Below are 19,483 nucleotides of genomic sequence, written 5' to 3'. Positions count from 1 at the left end.
ATTAATAAAGGATTGACATTAGGCACCCTCCAGAGCCTAGAATACTAAAACCATTTTTGCTTATATGTATTTTTGCAAAAGTTATCTACCTGCCATGTCCCCACCTACTTTTCTTACCTTGTTAGATCACTGCTGTTCTATTTATAGCTATTTATAGCTGTAGCTACATTGCCTTTGTTAAATTCTAAAGTGAGTGCAGGACCAGCACTGTGGTGCAGTGAGTTAAGCCAGTGTCTGTGAAACCAGCATTGAACATAGACACTGGTTCGAGTCCTGCTTCACCTCTGATCCAGATTCTTGCCAATGCATCTGGGAAAGTAGCAGAGGTTGGCAAAAGAGCTTGGGACTCTGCATTCACACGGGCTCCTGGCTTTGAACCGGCACAGCCATGACTTTTGTGGCCACTCTGGGGTGAATCAACATATGGAACAACAGACACACATCTCTTTCCCTCTTTTTGTGACTCTGTCTTTCATGTAAATTAACCGATCTTTAAAAATATGTAAAATGAGTGTAAATGTGCTGTTTGTCTTTCTGAGGCTGACTTCTTTCATTCAACGTGAAGTCCTCTTGTAACTATGTTTCCACAGTTGAGAGAATTTCATCTTGATGGATGAATAACACTCCATGGTGTGTCTATGTCAGAACCCCTTCCATATTCATCAATCAGGGAGCCTGCCTACTGTTGATGGTTCCAGAATAAACACTGCAGTGCAGGTTTCTTTTGGATGCTGCCCAGTGCCAGGAGTGTGGATCACATGGTAGATGCAGATCCATGGCCTGTGGACTGAGTTCCAGCTCCTGGTCTTGTCCTGGCACAGACCTAATCACTGCAGGTATCTGGGGACTCTCCTTCTCAGATTCCTAAGTAAATTTTTAAAAAGAAAAGAAAAGAAAAAGGCATACTGAGTCAGGAGGGACTGTGAATTAGCAGGGACAAGCAAACTGAGTCCTGAGCCAGGGAGGAGCTCTGAGTGCTCAGGGACAATCACACATGTTGGGGTTCAACCCCATACACCCAGGGATCATCCCATATTGCCATCTCTGGGGATTCTCATCCCTCCACTGAGAAGGCCTCCTGGCTCTCCAAATCCAGCCCTTTGCTCCCTCCTCTCTGTGAGGACAGTGAGCTCAGTGGCTCCAGGACTGAGGGGAGGGTCTCATGGAACAAGCAGGGTTAGGGACAGAAGTGGGGAGGCCATGAGCACATTTGTTGGCTTTGGTGTCCTCCGCAGCTGCTCTCTGCTGAGTCAATGGAGTTCATCTTGAATCCCAATCCCTGCCCCACAATGGTCACCCCACCCACTTCCTGCAGAGGTCAAACTCCAGGCTGGGTGACACACTGTTCTGCCCCCAGCAAGTGGGGCAGCCTCTGGGGCACACAGGGTAACACACAGATGGACCTGCCTGCGACCATGGGAACTCACAGGCTGTGCGTGCAGCTTGGCACCGTGGTCTGCGGTCTCCTGCTGCTCCTTGTTCCGAGTCAGGGTGAGAATCCCGCGGGCGACCGCAAGGACCTGGGTCAGATTGATAGTTAGAGCGCCAAACCAGGACTGGTGTGGTACAGAGGGAGGGGGTGAATGGGCACTTTCCCCATGCCCTTGATGCACCCAGAGGCTGAGAGAATCATGGCTGCCAGGGACCTGAGCCACTGAGAAGCAAAACCAACAGGAGGACAGTCAAAAGGACAGCTTGTGGAGGACGGGTTAGGAGCATTTTCTGCCTGTGTTTGTGCCTAATTTGGGTGCTGCCCTAGGTGCTGTCTACAGGTGCTGTGAACATGTGATTAGGGCTTCTCCCTCTGGGGGTTGACTCTCAGGCACTGCTCTTGGACAGAGGCCCCCAGCTGCCTATGAGGGTCCCAAGGCAAGGTCACTGGTCCTGGCAGTTCAGGCAGCCTAGGGCTGCAACTGGTCTGAAGGACCACAAAGACCTCTAGCCCATGCAAAAATAAATGGCTATTTTTCCTCTTTAATTGTTTATATTCTTATTGAAAAGCAAATTTGGAGAAAGAGAAGAGTGAAAGAGAGAAATTCTTCCTTCCTGGGTTTCATTCCCCAATGGCCACAAAGGCAGGAACTGAGCTGATCTGGAGCCAGGAGCTTTCTCTGGACTCCATGTGGGTTCTGGGGAACAAGGACTTGGGCCACCAGCTTTTGCTGTCCTTGGAATAATAGCATCAACCTAAATAGGAATTGGAATAGCCAGGACTCAAACTATATAAGATGTTGGCACCACAGACAGAAGCTTAGCCTACAATACCATGCTGCTACCTCCCCCACAGGCAAAGCTGGCAGTGCCCCGTGTCTGACCAGGGTTCTTGGGTCTCTTATCAGAAGCTCAGGCTATGCGGACAAAAGGCCTGGGTGTGTTTTGATCCTTGATGCTCTAGGTCAAAGTCCTTCTCCCCACCCTTTCCCAATCTAATCTGCCAAAGGAGATCCACACTCACCCTGTCCTCTTACTCACCTGCCCTCATCCCCTTCACTGAAATTCTACCCTTACCTGGCCTTTCCGCCACTCTCCAAGGTGACCCAGACCTTTCTGGATGAAGAACTACTTTTCCAGATGCTCTGTTAGTCATTGGTGTATCCATTTCTTTCAGGGCTTACTTACCTGAAAGACAGATCCATGGAAGTGGGAGAGTAGAGAAAGAAGGAGATCTTCCAGGGGCTGGCTCACTCCCCAAAAGGCCATGGCAAGTGGAGGTGGGCCATGTGGAAACCAGGAATCAGGAACTCCACATGAGTTACATGGGCCCAAGCACTCAGGCTGTCCTCTGCTGTCTTCCCAGGTACATTAGCAGGGAGCTGGATCAGAAGCAGTGAGCTGGGACTGCCATGGGTGCCCGGATGTGGGATGTTGGCGTCACAGGCTACAGTTAACCTGCTGGGCCACAGCCCTGTCTCCAGGACTCTAATGGTATTTCATGTTGGTTCCATGTTCAGAAAGACTACAGTTGTTTCTTGGTGTGGGCACAGAGTTTCCCAAATTCATAAGAAGGGCCAAGTGCTTCCTAGAGGATCAAAGTTTCACTCCACTAAAAACCATTAAAAATCACATCCTTGACCCAATATGATGAGCATGTGAATTTTTTTTATTTTTTTTTTCCGAAAATTCTTAATCTTTAAAGAAGCAACGGAGGGATCAGTGTTAAAGTGCAGAGGGTTAAGCTCCCTTGTGGGGCCAGCATTCCATGTGCATGTTTGAGTCCCAGTTGCTCCACTTCCTGTCCTATTCCTTCTTACACACCCATGAAAACAGCACAAGACGGTCAAGCGCTCAGACCGTTTCAACCCATGTGGGACACCCAGATGCAGTTTACGGTTCCTCACTTCACTCTGACCAGCGATAGCTGTTGTAGTCATTTGAATCAAGAAATGAAAAGAGTCTTTCGCTCTTATTCTCTCCTCTGTGTGTGTGTGTGTGTCTGTCCCTCTTTCTTTAATTCTGCCTATCAAATGGACAAATAAATCTTCAAAAATAAGAAGAAATAGTTAATTGCTCAACACAAGCAATCCATTCTGTGTGACAAAGGATGTAATGTTTGTGTGTATGTGTGTCAATATGAACACAGGGGCACAAAATTTAGGATGAAATCTGCATACTAACAACTCAGGTGGAAAAAGTCCAAAGGATATTAACTAAAGCTGAACCCCCAGCTTCTGCTTCTGTGTATATATTACAGCTCCCTCACTGAGCCAAAGTGAAGGGGAAATGGGAAGGAAAAATTCTTATCTTCTTCACCCAGCCAACAAATATTAAGTCTCTAATTTTTCAAAGAGTGGTTGTCTCTGAGAGGTCATCAACATGCTGGTCATCCTGCAGTCTCCATAGCAGGCACTGAGTCCCGGAGCACAAGTCCCAGAAAGCTGAGGATGCTAAAATTCTTTATGCAAGCTGGTATCAGGTTTGCCCAGATGCCTCACAAGTCACCTTATAGAATGCCAATGTGATGACAACTATTGGTACACTGGGGCGGGGAAAAGGACCAGAAAGCAGCCTGTAAACACAGAGTCCAGACTTTGTGTATTATCCTATTTCTGGTATGGGAAGTTAGATGAATCTGTGATTTCTGAGGTCAAAAACAGGGTAGTGAGAGGAAACCGTGAGTGGGGAAAAGTGTCCAGCACTGTGGCCTCCTATCGCTTCCAGGTTGGGATTTCCTCCCCAAAGGCCATTTTGGTTCCCAGGGCCTCATACAAGTGTCCACACTGCTCCTATGTCCTGGGCTTGCTTGGCATTCCCAGAGGCATCCATCTCAGTTCTCGCCCACTCAGTGCAACCCCGGCCACAGCTGCGAAAGTCCACATGGGCTTTTGGTTACTACAAATGGGCTCTTTCATCATTTCATTAGGATGGAATCGGGAAGGAACACCCAGGATTCTGTGAAGTGAGTGTGTGTATATCCAGGTCCTGGATAAGGCTGAAATGAGAATAGCAAAGAGGTGACTGTACCAGCAGTGTTAAGGGGCAGCTGGTAGGGCATCTCTATGTGATTGTATCTCTCTGCTCACAGGCCAGGACTCCACAAGCCCCATCAGGACCACACATTCCGGGCAGGTGCGAGGAAGCCTGGTTCATGTGAAAGGCACCGATGTGGGTGTCCACACCTTTCTGGGCATTCCCTTTGCCAAGCCACCTCTGGGACCACTGCGCTTTGCACCTCCTGAACCTGCCGAAGCTTGGAGTGGAGTGAGGGATGGCACCTCCTACCCAGCCATGTGAGCTCTCCCAGGGGCCCACCCAGGGTAGCAACAGGTCTGGGGTGTGTTTGGGAGCCTATGCGTGCTAGGCCAGGCCTGGCTGACCTTCCATCCTCAGCTGACAGCCGACAGCCCTAGTGTGCTATGGACACCCATGTGAACACTTCCATTGGGTCTTGTCAGGCTCCTGCCAGGCTCTTGGCTCAAGACTTAGGACTCTGAGACCTTTAGCTCCAGGTGCTGAAGATGGAGGCATAGACTTAGCTTCCAAATATAACTTCTGCCACATTCCTGTGCTGCCAGGGACACTGTCCTGGATGACCTCCCCAGGTTGGTTCCTGCTCCATCAGCAGATCCTGCAGGTCCCAAGATGAGCACCAGTGGAGGCTGGGCACAGCACTGAGCCAAAGAGCCCAAAGATTCACCAAGGAAGATATGTGTATCACAGCTGGAGGCTGTGCAAGTGTGATGAGGATCCCAGGATATGGGCCGTCCCACTGCCTTCCCTAGGGAAAGGAGAGACATTCATGCACCCAGCACATGTGTGGGAGGCCTCCATGGGCCTGACTGTGCAGAGAGACATGGTACTGAGGTCAGCACCTGAAGGTCATACTTATCACAAAGACTCTGAGAGTCAGGTGTGCTGACTCAGCCCCCACCTGCCTGGAGGATCCTTGGAAGTTAGTGCCATCACAGTTTTCCCACAGTCTCCCAGCAGTATCTGGGTCAGAAGGGACATTAGCATAGGCAAATGAGTGAACAAGGTAAAGAGGGAGGAGACAGAGAGGGCCAGGGACAAGTTTGGGCCCAGGCTCTGTCTTGGGTCACCACGTGGATCCTGCACTAATACCTGCCTTGGCTGGTCCCAGGTGTCCACAGAACCTTGCAATAATGGATGATGATGCTCTGAATACGACATTGACCCTGCTGTCCATCCCCATGTCCGAGGACTGCCTGTACCTCAACATCTATGCACCTGTCCATGCCCGTGAGGGCTCCAAACTGCCTGTAAGTGGGAGGCCATAGGCAGCTGGGGGTGAGAAGACATCTGGCCCACTGCTGGAGGATGGGAATGGAGAAGGTGATCGTGTCCTCCAGTGCTCTGGATTCTGGTGGGAGGCCACTTCCTTATGGGGTCTAGGAAGTGCCTTTTCCCGAGGTAGGCAGCTGAGGACGGGACACGAGGTCCCAGAGGCCTATTTGCTGTGAGAGGTCAGAATGTGTGGGGCCAGGTGGTCTGAGACACAGATAACACCTCATGTCTATGAGACACACAGCTGACTGAGGCTATGCTTGAATATCACAATACACCCATCTTACGGGAAGGGGGGCCTTTTTGATAGCATCATGTGATTGATCAAAAAGACATTGCTTTCCTTTCCACCCAACAGCAGGCTATGGGGCTGAAAGAGCCAAGCATTGAACATAGTGTAGGACTGAAAGACAGCAGGCCTGGGCTGCCCAGCTATACCTGGGTCTCTGGCTCATGGCCAGGTTCTGACTGCACCAAAGCATGGGTTAGGGAGTTGTGGTCTAGTGAGGCTCAGGCTGGAAGGAGCATCCTGGCATTAACCCTGACATTCCCAGGTGATGGTGTGGATTCATGGGGGAGCACTGGCTGTAGGCATGGCTTCCGTGTTCGATGGCTCCACTCTGGCAGCCTTTGAGGACGTGGTGGTGGTCACCATCCAGTACCGCCTCGGCATCCTGGGATTCTTCAGGTGAGCCTGGGCCTGGGCCAAGCACTGAGGGAGGAGGGCCCTGACACAACTTGGCCATCCCTGTCCCTGCTTCTTCCCAGCACTGGAGACCAGCATGCCAGTGGCAACTGGGGCTACCTGGACCAAGTGGCCGCACTGCGCTGGGTGCAGAAAAACATTGCCAGCTTTGGAGGCAACCCTGACCGGGTCACCATATTTGGCGAGTCTGCAGGGGGAACAAGCGTGTCTTCACATGTGCTGTCGCCCATGTCGCAAGGGCTCTTCCATGGAGCCATCATGCAGAGTGGTGTGGCCGTGATGCCTGGCCTCATCACCAACTCATCTGAGCCAGTCTCCATGGTGAGTGTCCCCTAATGGTGTAGCTTTGGCCCATAGAGGCCATTTTCCCTCTGGCAGCGTCTGCTGCAATGTCTTATTTGGCACACATGGTTCAACAGGTGCCTTGGCACTGCCCACCCACGGGATGGCTGATGGGCTCAGGGGTCACAACCCACGTGTCTGTGCCTCAGGAGAATCTGACACAGTTCTGAGCCCTGAAAAGTGGCCCTCTGAGGTCCACCTGGTCTGTAGCCAAACAGGTCAGCTCACAGGCTGAGATGCTTCAAGTCAGAGAGGGAAGACTAGTGTGCATCCAGGCCACAGTTGTGCATCCACAAAACTCTGCTTCTGCTTCTTTCTGGGCCTCCAACACCCTCCTTTCTCTCCTGCATGGGTCTCCCATGTGCTCCCTTCCCAGGTGGTGGCCAACCTGTCTGGCTGTGGCCAGGTGGACTCTGAGACCCTGGTGGGCTGCTTGCGGGCCAAGAGTGAAGAGGAGATGCTGGAGATGACCAAGGTGGGACTCCGTTCACTGATACAAAGGGGTGATGAGTTACAAGGCCCTTCAAAGTCCCTAGACTACCATCTCATGTCCATGCCTTGCTATCTGCCCATGCTAGGGTGGTCATAACGTAAGGCAAGTGTGGACACCTGCAAGGGGATGGGGGATGAGCCATGTATGGGAGAAACTCTCATGAAACAGTCTATACCACAAAGCTTTTCCCACACCCCTGGGTGCCCCAGGCCTTCATGATTATATCTGCGGTGGTGGATGGCATCTTCCTGCACAGACATCCCTATGAGCTGCTGACCTCTGCTGAATTCCAACCTGTTCCCAGCATCATTGGTGTCAACAATGATGAGTATGGCTGGATCCCCAAGGTGAGTCCAGGCTGAGTATCCACGAGCCTGTCTCATGGGCAACCCTCAGGGCATCAGAGCTTTGAGGCAACCACCCCCAATACAACACCCTCTACTCACCTCTCAGATCACTGCTTTGGGAGACTCCCAGAAGGACAACCACCTCCAACACAATACCCTCTGCTCACCTCTCAGATCACTGCTTTGGGAGACTCCCAGAAGGAAATTGACAGAGCAGCGATGGAGACATTAATACATCAGACTTCTAAGCTATGGGTGAGGCCCCAGGATCCCAATCAAGAGCTTCTTGCCCCGTGGGAACTCAGAACCAAAACACAGCTGGCAGTGTGTGTGTTCTTGGAATGGGATATCCCAGAGCCTGCTCCTTTGCCCCATTCCCCATTTTTATCCAGGACCTTTTTAAGTTGCTACCCTCCCTGGCAGTCTACATCCCTTAACTCAGTTCCTGTCCCTCGGGCTAGATGCTGCCTGTTGACATAGTGGAGCCGATGGTGGATGAGTATCTGGGGGACAACGAGGACCCCAAGACCCTCATGGCTCAATTCCAGGAGATGATGGCTGATGTGCTATTTGTGATGCCAGCGCTCCACGTGGCACATTTTCAGCGTGAGTTCACCCTTGGCTATGGCATGAAAGGTCGGGGTTCCAACTACAGTATTGGGTCTCTGGGGAATCTTCCTTATCCAGGCACCCACCCACATATGGCTGGGTCACTTGGCTGCAGGCACTCATGTCCTTTATCTCAGTCCACCTACCTGCTAGTTTAGGAGATGGACTTCTCCACCAGGGGACAGAACAGGAGATAGGGTGGGAACAAGGGTGAGGCAGCTACATTGTGTCAAGACCTCCCAGCCAGAAAGTCCAAGACCAAGACCCAACCAGGCCCTTGCCAGGACCCTTATTCCCTGGGACTCCACCAGCTCTGCTCAAGTTAGACCAAGTGTCATCACTCTGCTGTCTTCCTGGGTAGTGTGTGAACTCAGGGATGGGGCCTCCACCTGTTACCCTGTGCACCTGTCATCCAGGTTCCCACGCCCCTGTCTACTTCTATGAGTTCCAGCAGCCACCCAGTTTCATGAAGGACTTCCGGCCGTCCCACGTGAAAGCCAACCATGGCGATGAAATTGCCTTTCTCTTCAGATCCTTTTTCTTTGGGGGAAAAGGTGAGCCATCTTCTTTCCCAAGATTTGGATGTAACATTTGGCTCTTCTGCTGGGGCTCTGTGCCCACTGCACAAATGACAGGGCTGAGTTCTGATGACATCAAGCACCCAAGTCTCATGGTTCTCAGGGCTGAAGCAGGATCACAGTGTGTGATTCCAGGTCAGGGTTCCATACTGCTTTGTCTGTTCGTCCACATTTAGTGTCTGTCCTGGTGCAGAGCTGGCCTCAAGGTCAGAAAAGTGAGACCTCCTGGGCCAGTAAAATAAGAGTGCCAGGTGGCCTTCATCAGATTTGGATAGCAAGGTTGACAAAGGAAAAGCAAAGTACTTGTGCTCAGGTGAAGGCAAGTATCAGGCTGACGGACAAAGATCAAGCTCCATTGGCCTGTGAGTGTGGTCATGGTGAGAAGCGGATCTGAGCTGGTGAGTGTGGTCACGGTGGGGCAGCAGGACTGGGCTGGTGAATGTGGTGAAATTGGGGCAGTAGGCCTGGGCTGACAAGTGTGGTCATGGTGGGACAGCGCGCCTGGGCTGGCAATTGTGATCACGGTGGGACAGCGGGCCTATGCTGGCCTTAGTTGACCCTGTATCCTTCCCTGCTGCAGTGACTCTCACTGAAGAGGAAGAGCTGCTGAGCAGGAGGATGATGAAGTACTGGGCCAACTTTGCTCGAACTGGGTGAGACACCCCACCACATCCTTATGTCCTCCACGGCGAGGGGACCCTCTCCTGTGGGAACCTCAGGAGCAGCCAAGTGTCCTTAGTTATGTGACAGTGCCCTCCCCAGTGGTAGGCTCCCTTGGCACACACAGGGTTCCTGAGAACCAGGGACACTCTCCCCATCTACCCCCTACTTTATCTCCTGGACTTGGCCATGAGCTATCATTCTCAGTGTCTTCCCTTGGAAGTGAGGGGCACCATAGCCTGGGTTGGCAGGTCCCTATGTGGAGCTGATACCAGTGAAGGTCAGTTCTCCTGCAGCTGCACACTATCCCCCACATTTCCTGACCTATATGGCAGCCTGACCTGGCCCTAGTCAGGGCACTCAGGGCTTAAGGCCTCAGAGGTCCCATGATCCCTCCTTCATGACCTCTCTTCTGCAGGAACCCCAATGGCGAGGGCCTGCCACATTGGCCTGTCCTGGACCAGGAGGAGAAGTATCTGCAGCTGAGCACGCAGCCCACAGTGGGCCAGGCCCTGAAGGCCCACAGACGCTCATTCTGGGCACAGACCCTGCCCCAGAGGAAGCAGGAGCTGATGGGGGCTGAGCAGAAGCACACAGAGTTGTAGTCATCACACGGAGCTACATGATGGACACACAGGCCAGCACCCACTCACGGTTCTTCATTCATGTGGCTGCCCACTCATCCTCCTATCCTGTTCAGCAGAAATGTGCTGGGAACCCCACCACTGGGTAAACATGCGCACCACATACCAAAGTCAAATCAGGACAATAAATACTTCTCTAAGTCCCTCTGAACTATTGTTTGTTAGCTTTCTTAATAAAGGGCCAGCGGAGGTAACCTGCTATGGTTTAGAACACCAGAACCATTGTGTCTGTATTTTTCCAGCAGTTATCTGACCACTACATAGTCTTCCTCCACCTACTTTCTTACCCTTAGTGACCACTATTATTCTCTTACTGCTATGGTATCAACTTGATTTTCTTCTAAAAGCGAATGCAGGCCCAACACTATAGTGTAATGAGCTGAGCCATTGTGTCTGATGCTAGCATCCAATGTGGGCACTGTTTTGAGTCACAGTTGCTCCACTTCTGATCCAGCTCCCTGCTAATACACCTGGGAAACTAACAGAGGTTGGCCAAAGAGCTTGGGCCCCTGCATTCATGTGCGTTCCTGGCTTCAAACTGGCACAGCCATGGCTGTTGTGGCCACTCTGGAGTGAATCAGGACATGGAACATCTCTCTCTCCCTCTTTTTGTGATTCTCCCTTTCACATAAATTTTAAAAATGATTTAAAAAAATCGAATATTTTAAAAATATGTAAAATGAGTGTGAATGTGCTGTTTTTTCCCCTGTGGCTGACTTCTTTCACTCAACATGAAGTCTTGCATGTAACCACGATGCCACAATGAGAGAATTTCATTTTGATAAGTGAATAACACTCCATGGTGTGTCTATGCCAGAACCCCTTCCATATTCATTGGTGAATGAGCCCACCTACAGCCGGTGGTTCCAGAATAAACACTGCAGCACAGGTTTCTCCATGACGTCCTCTTTGTACTTCCCTTTGATGCTGCCCAGTACCAGGAGTGTGGATCACATGGTAAATGTAGATCCATGACATATGGATGCTACAGGAATCCACCGACTCCTGGAGAAGAGTTCATTGTCACCACAGTTGATCATTTTGGAATGCTTAGGGTAACCATCCTGAGTGGGCGAGACCATTTCTCTGTGTGAGTTTGATTTGTATTTCTCTGATAATTAATGATGTTGAATTTTTCTTTTAATCTTTGCACTGTTTGTATAGCATTTCTTTGAGAGTGATCTATTTAGACCACTTGCCCTCTTTAAAGTCACATTAATGTCTTAAAGATGTGTTCTTAGAGTTCTTATAACTTCGTGTGTAATTTCTAATGAGAGTTCTTTCCAGCGGATTCTTATGGTCTTTCTACATACAAGACTATGTCATGTGAACATAGCAGTTCTTTCCATATTTCTTCTCTTTAGTTGGAGCATTTGATTTCTTTCATTTCTATAATTATTAGGGCTAACTAAGCAGTAACTGAGACTGAAGGAAGGAGGCCATGTCTGCACCTACTGGTCTCTGAGTCTGCACTTTACCTCTGCTGGTCCATTTGGATATCCTTCTCAATCCCCATTCTGCGTCCTGGCAACCGACCTGCCTGTTCCCTGCCCAGGTCAAACTCCAGCCTGGGCAAGGACTGGCTCCACCTCCAGGGCACCCGGGCAGCCTCTGGGGCACACAGCAGCAGCATACACATGGACCTGACACGGACCATGGGACCACACGGACTGTGTTTGCAGCTCGGCACCATGGCTTGCGGGCTCCTGCTGCTCCTCGTCCCAGGCGAGGGTGAGGCGTCCTAACTGGCCACACGAACCAGGGTCAGATTTGCACTTAGAGTCCTGTAGGCTGGAGGACTGGCATCTGGGAGGCAGTGGGAGCTGGTGGGGGTGAGGGAGGTGGTGGTGAGAGTACTGGAGGCTATGTGCCTCAGACACTGTGAGAGGTGGTGGCTGCCTGGAAGCACAAACAGAGAGGTTGGGAGGCCAACAGCACGGCCTGTTTGGGGGCATCTTGTGGAGGAGGGGCTAGGCTACATATCTCACCTGTCTGTGTGTGTGTGGCTGATTCTGAGTGCCAGTGGCTCTGTGAGTAAGCAGTTAGAGCTTCTCTCACTGCATGTTGATTCTTAGTGGCTGCTCTTGGCCAGACGTTTGCAGCACCTCTGTGGGCCCTGGGCAAAGTCACTGGCCCTGGGAGCACAGGGAGCATCGGGCTGCAACTGGTTGAGGGGCCACAGGGTCCTCTAGCCCATGCACTTGTCCTGGGATCAAAGGCTTTTTAAAAAATTGTTTATATGGCCCTGTACGATGGTCTAGTAGCTGAATCCTTGCCTTGCATCTGCAGGAATCCCATATTGGCTCCAGTCCATGTCCTGGCTGCTCCACTTCCCATCCAGCTCCCTGCTTGTGGCCTGGCAAAGCAGTGGAGGATGGTCCATGGGCTTGGGACCCTGCAACCAATATGGGAGATGCAGAGGAAGCTCTGGGCTCTTCGATTTGGATCAGCTTTGCTCTGGCAGCTGCAGTGAGTGAACCAGTAGAAGGAAGATCTTTCTTTCTATATCTCCTTCTCCCTGTATGGCTGCCTTTCTAATAATAAAATAAAATAAATCTTTAAAAAAATTGTTTATATTCTTATTGAAAGGCAGATTTAAAGAAAGAGGAGAGACAGGAAAAGAAATCTTCCACTTGTGGTTCAGTCTCCAAGTGGCCACAAGGGCAGGAGCTGAATCAATCTGGAGCCAAGAGTTTTCTCTGGACTCCCATGTGGGTTCAGGGGACCAAGGACTTGGGCCAATCCCCCTACTTTCCTAGACACATTAGCATTGACTTGGATAAGAGTGGAACAGCCAGGACCCAAATCAACACACATCAGAGAACCTCACTTCAACACCCTGAAAACAATACAAAATCACATTCTTGGCACTGTTATGATGAAATATCCACATTCCAAGGCCCACCCAGGATTCTGTAAAGTGAGTGTGTGTGCATCCGGCCATGTCCTGGATAAGGCTGAGCTAAAGATGGCAGCTAGGCAGCCACAGCAGCAGTGTTGGGGCAGCTGGAGGGGCAGCCCTTCCTGATCGTATCTCTCTGCCCACAGGCCAGGACTCCACAAGCCCCATCAGGACCACACATTCTGGGCAGGTGCAAGGAAGCCTGGTCCATGTAAAAGGCACCGACATGGGCGTCCACACCTTCCTGGGCATTCCCTTTGCCAAGCCACCTCTGGGGCCACTGCGTTTTGCACCTCCTGAACCTGCTGAAGCTTGGAGTGGAGTGAGGGATGGCACCTCCTATCCAGCCATGTGAGCTCTTCCAGGGTGCCGGGGAGCATCAGGTCTGAGGTTAATGTGGAAACCTTCGAGTGTTGAGCTAGTCTCGGCTGGCCTTCCATCCACAGCTGACAGCTGACAGCCCTAGTGTGCTGTGGACTCCCACCTGAGCATTTCTAGTTGGCTTGTCAGATTCTTGTCAGGCTCTTGGCTCAGGACTTGGGACTCTGAAGCCTTTAGCTCCAGGTACTGAATATGGAGGCCTATAGAGACCCAGCACCCAGGTTGAGTTCTGCCACATTTCTGTGCAGCCAGGGTAAGCTCCCCAGGTTGCTGCCTCCAGGTACTGCCAGTCCCAGAGATGGGCACCAGTGGAGGTTGGCACAGCAATGAGCTAACCCACAGTCAAGGACAATGGTCAAGGGACAAGTGCGTATCATAGCTGGGGGCTATGCAGGAGTGATTAGAATCCAGGACATGGGCCTTCCCATTGTCTTCCCTGGGGAAGGGACAGGCATCTACACACCAAGCATGGAACACCCCATGTTCCGGGCCTGACTTTGCAGAGAGTCAGCACTGAGGTCAGCACCTGCAAACCAGACTTCCCACACAGACTCTGAGAGTCAGGTATGCTATCTCAGTTCCCAACTGCCTGGAGGGTCCCTGGAAGTTGGTGTCAAACCAGTTTCCTCTGAGTCTTACACTTACATCTGGATTGGAAGGGACATTAGGTCAGGCAAATGATTTAGCAGAGGTGCAATGGGAAGGGACAGTAAGGATCAAGATCAAATCTGACTTGTGTCCCTGTATGGATTCTGCACTAATATCTGCCTTGCCTGGTCCTAGGTGTCCACAGAACCTTGCAATAATGGGTGATGATGCTCTGAATATGACAATGTCCCTGCTATCCATCCCCATGTCTGAGGACTGCCTGTACCTTAACATCTATGTGCCTTCCCATGCCTATGAGGACTCCAAGCTGCCTGTGAGTGGGAGGCAAGGGGCAGCTGGGGGTGGGAGGACACAGTCCCCTCCACTAGCGACTGGAGGTTGGGGAGGAATGCGGTAACGTTGTCCTCCCGTTCTGTGGATCCTGGTGGGAGACCACTCCCTGATGGGTCCAGAAAGTGCCTGTGTTCCCGGGTTGGGCAAATGAGCACTGGGCATGGGTTCTCAGGAACCTGGTCGCTGTGAGAGGTCAAAATGCATGTTCCCTAGTGGGCTGAGGACACCTGCAGCACCCTCCTGTTACAGAGCTACAACAACTGATGAAGGGCTGCACCTGTCACAATAGACAGCCCATGGAAAGGGAGGCCACTCTGTTGAGCATCCATGTTAATGATCAGAGACAGCACTTTAGTTAGTTGCCACCCAACAGTGGGTGCCTCTGTTGATAGAACCAAACACTGATCATGGCATGGGAGGGACCCCAAAAGACAGGCCTAGGCTGCCTGGTTATAACTGGGTCCCAGGCTTGTGCCCGGGTTCCTGAAGTCTCACCTAGGAGTAAAGCATGGGTTAGGGAGGTGGTAGCCTAGTGGGTTCAGGCTGAAAGTAGACTCATGGTATCACTTTTGATTTTCTAGGTAATGGTATGGATCCATGGAGGTGCATTGGTTGTAGGCATGGCTTCTGCATATGATGGCTCCACTCTGGCAGCCTTTGAGGATGTAGTGGTGGTCACCATCCAGTACCGCCTGGGCATCCTGGGATTCTTCAGGTAAGCCTGGGCCTGGGCCGGGCACTGAGGAAGGAGCAGCCCTGAAATAGCGTTGTCATCCCTGTCACTGACACTTCTCAGCACTGGAGACCAGCATGCCAGTGGCAACTGGGGCTACCTGGACCAAGTGGCCGCACTGCGCTGGGTGCAGAAAAACATTGCCCACTTTGGAGGCAACCCTGACCGGGTCACCATATTTGGCGAGTCTGCAGGGGGAAGGAGTGTGTCCTCGCATGTGCTATCACCCATGTCGCAAGGGCTCTTCCATGGAGCCATCATGGAGAGTGGGGTAGCCGTGAGGCCTGGCCTCATCGCCAGCTCATCTGTGCCAATCTCCAAGGTAAGTGTTCTCCACTGTGCAGCCTTGACCTGTAGCTGCCAGCTTCCTTCGCAGGGCCTCTGCTACTGTCTCTTTTGTACTGATGCATGCACCATCAGGTGACTCAGCATTGCCCACTTGAGATGGCTGATGGGCTCAGGGGACACAACCCACGTGTCTGTGCCTCAGGAGAATCTGACACAGTTCTGGGCCCTGAAAAGTGGCACTCCGAGTCCACCTTGTCTGTAGCCAGCTAAGCAGGCATAGCTCACTGGGGCTGAGATTCTCCATGTCAGAGAGGGAAGACTAGTGTGCATCCAGGCCACAGCTATGCATCCACAAAACTCTGCTCCTGCCTCCTTCTGGGCCTCCGACACCCTCCTTTCTCTCCTGCATGGGTCTCCCATGTGCTCCTTTCCCAGGTGGTGGCCAACCTGTCTGGCTGTGGCCAGGTGGACTCTGAGACCCTGGTGGGCTGCTTGCGGGCCAAGAGTGAAGAGGAGATGCTGGAGATGACCAAGGTGGGAACCCATTCACTGTGACAAAGGAGTGATAGGTTCTACAGCCCTTCACAGTCCTTAGACTATCAGCTCATGCCCACCTCTTCCTGCCCTCCCAGCCCTTGATGGGTTAGGTGACACAGTCCTATAAGGCAGACATAGGATGCTCACGGGTTGGGAGTTTGCTTGAGAACCCCCTGGGATAAGCCTGGGTTAGGGTAGAACCTCAAGGGCATGAAAATGTCTGAACCTTTTCTCTGGCCCTGGATACCCCAGACCTTCATGACTATCTCTGGGGTTGTTGATGGCGTCTTCCTGCCCAGACACCCCTATGAGCTGCTGGCCTCTGCGGACTTCCAACCGGTCCCCAGCATCATTGGTGTCAACAATGATGAGTACGGCTGGATCCTCCCCAAGGTGAGTCCAGGCCAGGTTCCCCAGGAGCCTGATTCATCGTCAGGCCTCATAGTGTCAGAGCTTCCTGTCTTCCACCCCTAACCTGAGACTCACTGCTTAATCCGCAGTTGTTCTCTGCCAGAGACACTAGGAATGAAATCCACAGAGAGGCCATGGAGGCTCTAATACATCATACATCTGAGCAATGGGTGAGGCCCTGGGGATCTCTCCTGCAAATCCCACGGGAACTCCCAGAGCTGATACACAGCTGACAGTGTGTGCCTGGGAATGAGCTGGCCCCAATACTGCTGCATTGTCCCATTCCCTGTCTTTATTCTAGACCTTTCTCAGCTGCCTCTTTCCCTGGCAGCAAGTGGCCCTGACTGTGTCCCTATCCCTTGGGCCAGATGCTGCCTCCAAGGATAGGGCAACAGTTGGTGGACGAATACCTTGGTGACAATGAGGACCCAAAGACCCTCATGGCTCAGTTCCAGGAGATGATGGCTGATGCCCTCTACGTGATGCCAGCACTCCATGTCGCCCATTTTCAGCGTGAGTTCACCCATGACTAAGGTCTCATTGGCCAGGGCTCTGCCCACACCTTTGGGTCTGAGGTGTGTCCTGTCAAGGCTCCTAGCTACAGATGGCTGGGTTTCTTGTCACCAGGTAGACATATCCTTTGTCTCAGTTCACTCTCCTGCTAGTTTAGGAGATGAACATTTCAAACAGCAGACAGGAAAAGAGACAGGGTGGGAGCAGGACTGAGTTATCTCCACTGTGTCAATACCTCCCAGCTGCAAAGTGCACGACCAAGACCTAACCCAGGCCTTTGCCACTGTTGTTCTCACCTGGGACCCCATCAGCACTCCCCGGGTCACACCAGTGGGCATCACTCTGCTTTCCTCTTGGGTAGTGTAGGAAACTTGTGGAAGGGGCCTCCACTTGTCACCCTGTGCACTTGTTACCCAGGTTCCCACGCCCCCGTCTACTTCTATGAGTTCCAGCATTCACCCAGTTTCATGAAGGACTTCCGGCCACACCATGTGAGGGCTGACCATGGCGATGAGCTTCCCTTTCTCTTCAGATCCACTTTCTCTGGCACAAAAGGTGAGGCTTCCTCCCTTGCAGTATGAGGATGCAGCACTTGATGTTTCTGAGGGTGCACTGTGCCCAGTGTTTGGATGACAGTGCTGAGGTTCAGACGGGATCAAGCACTCCAAGTCTCATAGCTCCCAGGGCTGAGCCAGAACCGCACTGTGGGTGCTCCTCTGCCTGGCCACTGTATCTGTCCATTAGAAGGCTGAAATCTACTGGGCCAGTAAGAGGCCAGTGGCAGGTGAACCTGACACCAGGTTTAGATAGGAAAAGGAAAAACCAGGAATGTGTACTCAGGAGAAAGCAAGCTGCAAGCTAGAAACCAAGTGTGAAGCCCCACTGAGCTGATGCGTGTAGTCATGGTGGGCAGTGGGCCTAGGCTGGCATGTGTGGTCATGGTGGGGTTATGGGCCTGAGCTGGCAAGTGTGATCACGGTGGGACAGCAGGCCTGCATCTGCCTGAGCTGACCCTGTGTCCTTCCCCGCTGCAGTGACTCTCACTGAGGAGGAGGAGCTGCTGAGCAGGAGGATGATGAAGTACTGGGCCAACTTTGCTCGCACCGGGTGAGACACTCCACTCTACCCCATCTCCCCAGGGTGAGGGGAACCTTGCCTGTGAAGACTTTAGCAACAGCCAAGTGTCCTTAGTCATGTGACAGTGCCCTCCCCAGTAGCATGATTCACTGGCACACACAGGGTTACTGGGGACCACAGGCATTCTCTCCATCTATCCCCACCCTGTGTTCTGGTTTTGGCTAAGAACTGTTATTCTCAAAGTCTTCCCTTGGGAGAGAGGGACACCACAATCCTGGTGGTCAGGTCCTGATTTGGAGTTGACATCAGAGGGGGGTTGCAGCTCTCTTGCACCTCCAAACCATCCCTCACCTCTCTTTACCTGCATGGTAAGCTTAGCTGTTTTTAGGGCACTCAGGTCTCCTCGTTAAGGCCTCAGAGGTCCCACCATCCCCTCCCTGACCTCTCATCTGCAGGAACCCCAATGGCGAGGGCCTGCTGCATTGGCCCGTCTTGGACCAAGAGGAGCAGTACCTGCAGCTGAAGGTGCAGCCTGCAGTGGGCCAGGCCCTGAAGGCCCACAGGCGCCACTTCTGGGCCCAGACCCTGCCCAAGAAGATGCAAGAGCTGATGTGGGCTGAGCAGAAGCACGTGGAGCTGTAGCTGCCTGTGTCTAGATGGGTGACCCTGACCCCAGCCACGGCCATCACTCACCTGCCCAGCCTGCCCCCACCAAACCCTTGTGGAGGACCTGTTGCCTGGGCCACCTGCCCAGCCTGCCCTGAGTGTCCTGTGCTAAATGCACTCACCAACCCCCATGAAACTGTGCCCATCATTGCCTACAGATGTCCACCTTCCTCATCACCCACTGACACTGGGTCCTTTCTGCTTGCCTCACCTCTTCCTCACTCTACTCTGTTTCTTCTATCTCTTAGCCCCAAGCCCTGGGAAATAGTTGGTAGCTTGTTTGGGGGTTGTTGTTTAACCCTGAGTGTCAGAAGCCCTTCACCTCCTCCCAGCATACCGTGTGAGCTCATGTCTTTAAATGGCTTTTAGAGAAGCTGAGCACTGGAAGCTACCGTGTCCTGGTGCCCTCAGGCTGCCATGAGTGGCCCCTCTTGCTCCCTCTGTGTTGCCACAAATAAAGGCTCCCATTCCTTACTGCTGTGAAATACTAATCCGGGTAACCATGCCATACACTCATGCACCTGACATTTTGTAGGGCTCAGATATCAGAACATTCAGTGCACTCACTGCAGGTATACCTTTTACTGCTTTTATGTTCATCTTTTAAGATTTATACCCAGAAACAGGAATTATTCATATTATGGTAGTTTTAATTTTACTCTTTAAGAAACTTTGTGTCTTGATTTGAAGATCAGAGTTTTATATATACAGATAGAGAACCTTTCATATACAGGTTCATACTCGAGTTATCTTCATCAGCCATATATGGGCCACAACAAAGCTAGGAGCTTAATCCAGTTTCCCCTTGGGTGCCAAGGTTCAAAATACTTGGACTATCTCATGTTGCTTTTCTCTGAAGATGGTTTTGAAGGTGAACTTCAAGGACAGGACCAACACCCATCAGAAGTCCGT

At 51.9% G+C, this 19,483-nt stretch overlaps 2 protein-coding genes across 2 annotated transcripts; both read left to right on the top strand.

The window, feature by feature from the left end:
* The first annotated feature begins 1,415 nt into the window (after window positions 1-1,415).
* On the top strand, window positions 1,416-10,267 carry LOC121158023 (cocaine esterase-like). Its single transcript, XM_040982575.1, has 12 exons — window positions 1,416-1,491; window positions 4,523-4,727; window positions 5,579-5,717; window positions 6,297-6,430; window positions 6,511-6,769; window positions 7,167-7,265; window positions 7,493-7,630; window positions 7,805-7,885; window positions 8,092-8,236; window positions 8,656-8,793; window positions 9,398-9,470; window positions 9,896-10,267. Exons 1-12 carry the CDS (start codon window positions 1,416-1,418, stop codon window positions 10,080-10,082), a joined length of 1,674 nt encoding a protein of 557 aa, XP_040838509.1. The 3' UTR covers window positions 10,083-10,267.
* A 1,509-nt stretch (window positions 10,268-11,776) lies between these two features.
* Window positions 11,777-18,705, top strand: LOC121158024 (cocaine esterase-like). The gene is made up of 12 exons (XM_040982576.1): window positions 11,777-11,852; window positions 13,170-13,374; window positions 14,188-14,326; window positions 14,928-15,061; window positions 15,143-15,401; window positions 15,803-15,901; window positions 16,157-16,297; window positions 16,405-16,485; window positions 16,684-16,828; window positions 17,246-17,383; window positions 17,863-17,935; window positions 18,361-18,705. The coding sequence occupies exons 1-12, from the start codon at window positions 11,777-11,779 to the stop codon at window positions 18,545-18,547; spliced, it is 1,677 nt and encodes a 558-aa protein (XP_040838510.1). The 3' UTR covers window positions 18,548-18,705.
* The last annotated feature ends 778 nt before the right edge of the window (window positions 18,706-19,483 follow it).

This window comes from Ochotona curzoniae, unplaced genomic scaffold, assembly GCF_017591425.1.
Source record: "Ochotona curzoniae isolate NIBS_2020 unplaced genomic scaffold, NIBS_Ocur_1.0 contig_3622, whole genome shotgun sequence".
Lineage (NCBI taxonomy): Eukaryota > Metazoa > Chordata > Mammalia > Lagomorpha > Ochotonidae > Ochotona > Ochotona curzoniae.
The sequence above is the reverse complement of the archived record's forward strand: the minus strand, read 5'-3'. Positions and strand labels throughout refer to the sequence as shown.

Excerpts from the sequence above, each read along its gene's own strand:
- LOC121158024 (XM_040982576.1), top strand. The coding sequence starts at position 11,777 with ATGGGACCACACGGACTGTGTTTGCAGCTCGGCACCATGGCTTGCGGG. Across the intron at positions 11,853-13,169 it reads GCTCCTCGTCCCAGGCGAGG|GCCAGGACTCCACAAGCCCC; the intron begins GTGAGGCGTCCT and ends CTCTGCCCACAG. Across the intron at positions 15,062-15,142 it reads GGCATCCTGGGATTCTTCAG|CACTGGAGACCAGCATGCCA; the intron begins GTAAGCCTGGGC and ends GACACTTCTCAG.
- LOC121158023 (XM_040982575.1), top strand. The coding sequence starts at position 1,416 with ATGGGAACTCACAGGCTGTGCGTGCAGCTTGGCACCGTGGTCTGCGGT. Across the intron at positions 6,431-6,510 it reads GGCATCCTGGGATTCTTCAG|CACTGGAGACCAGCATGCCA; the intron begins GTGAGCCTGGGC and ends GCTTCTTCCCAG. Across the intron at positions 9,471-9,895 it reads GCCAACTTTGCTCGAACTGG|GAACCCCAATGGCGAGGGCC; the intron begins GTGAGACACCCC and ends TCTCTTCTGCAG.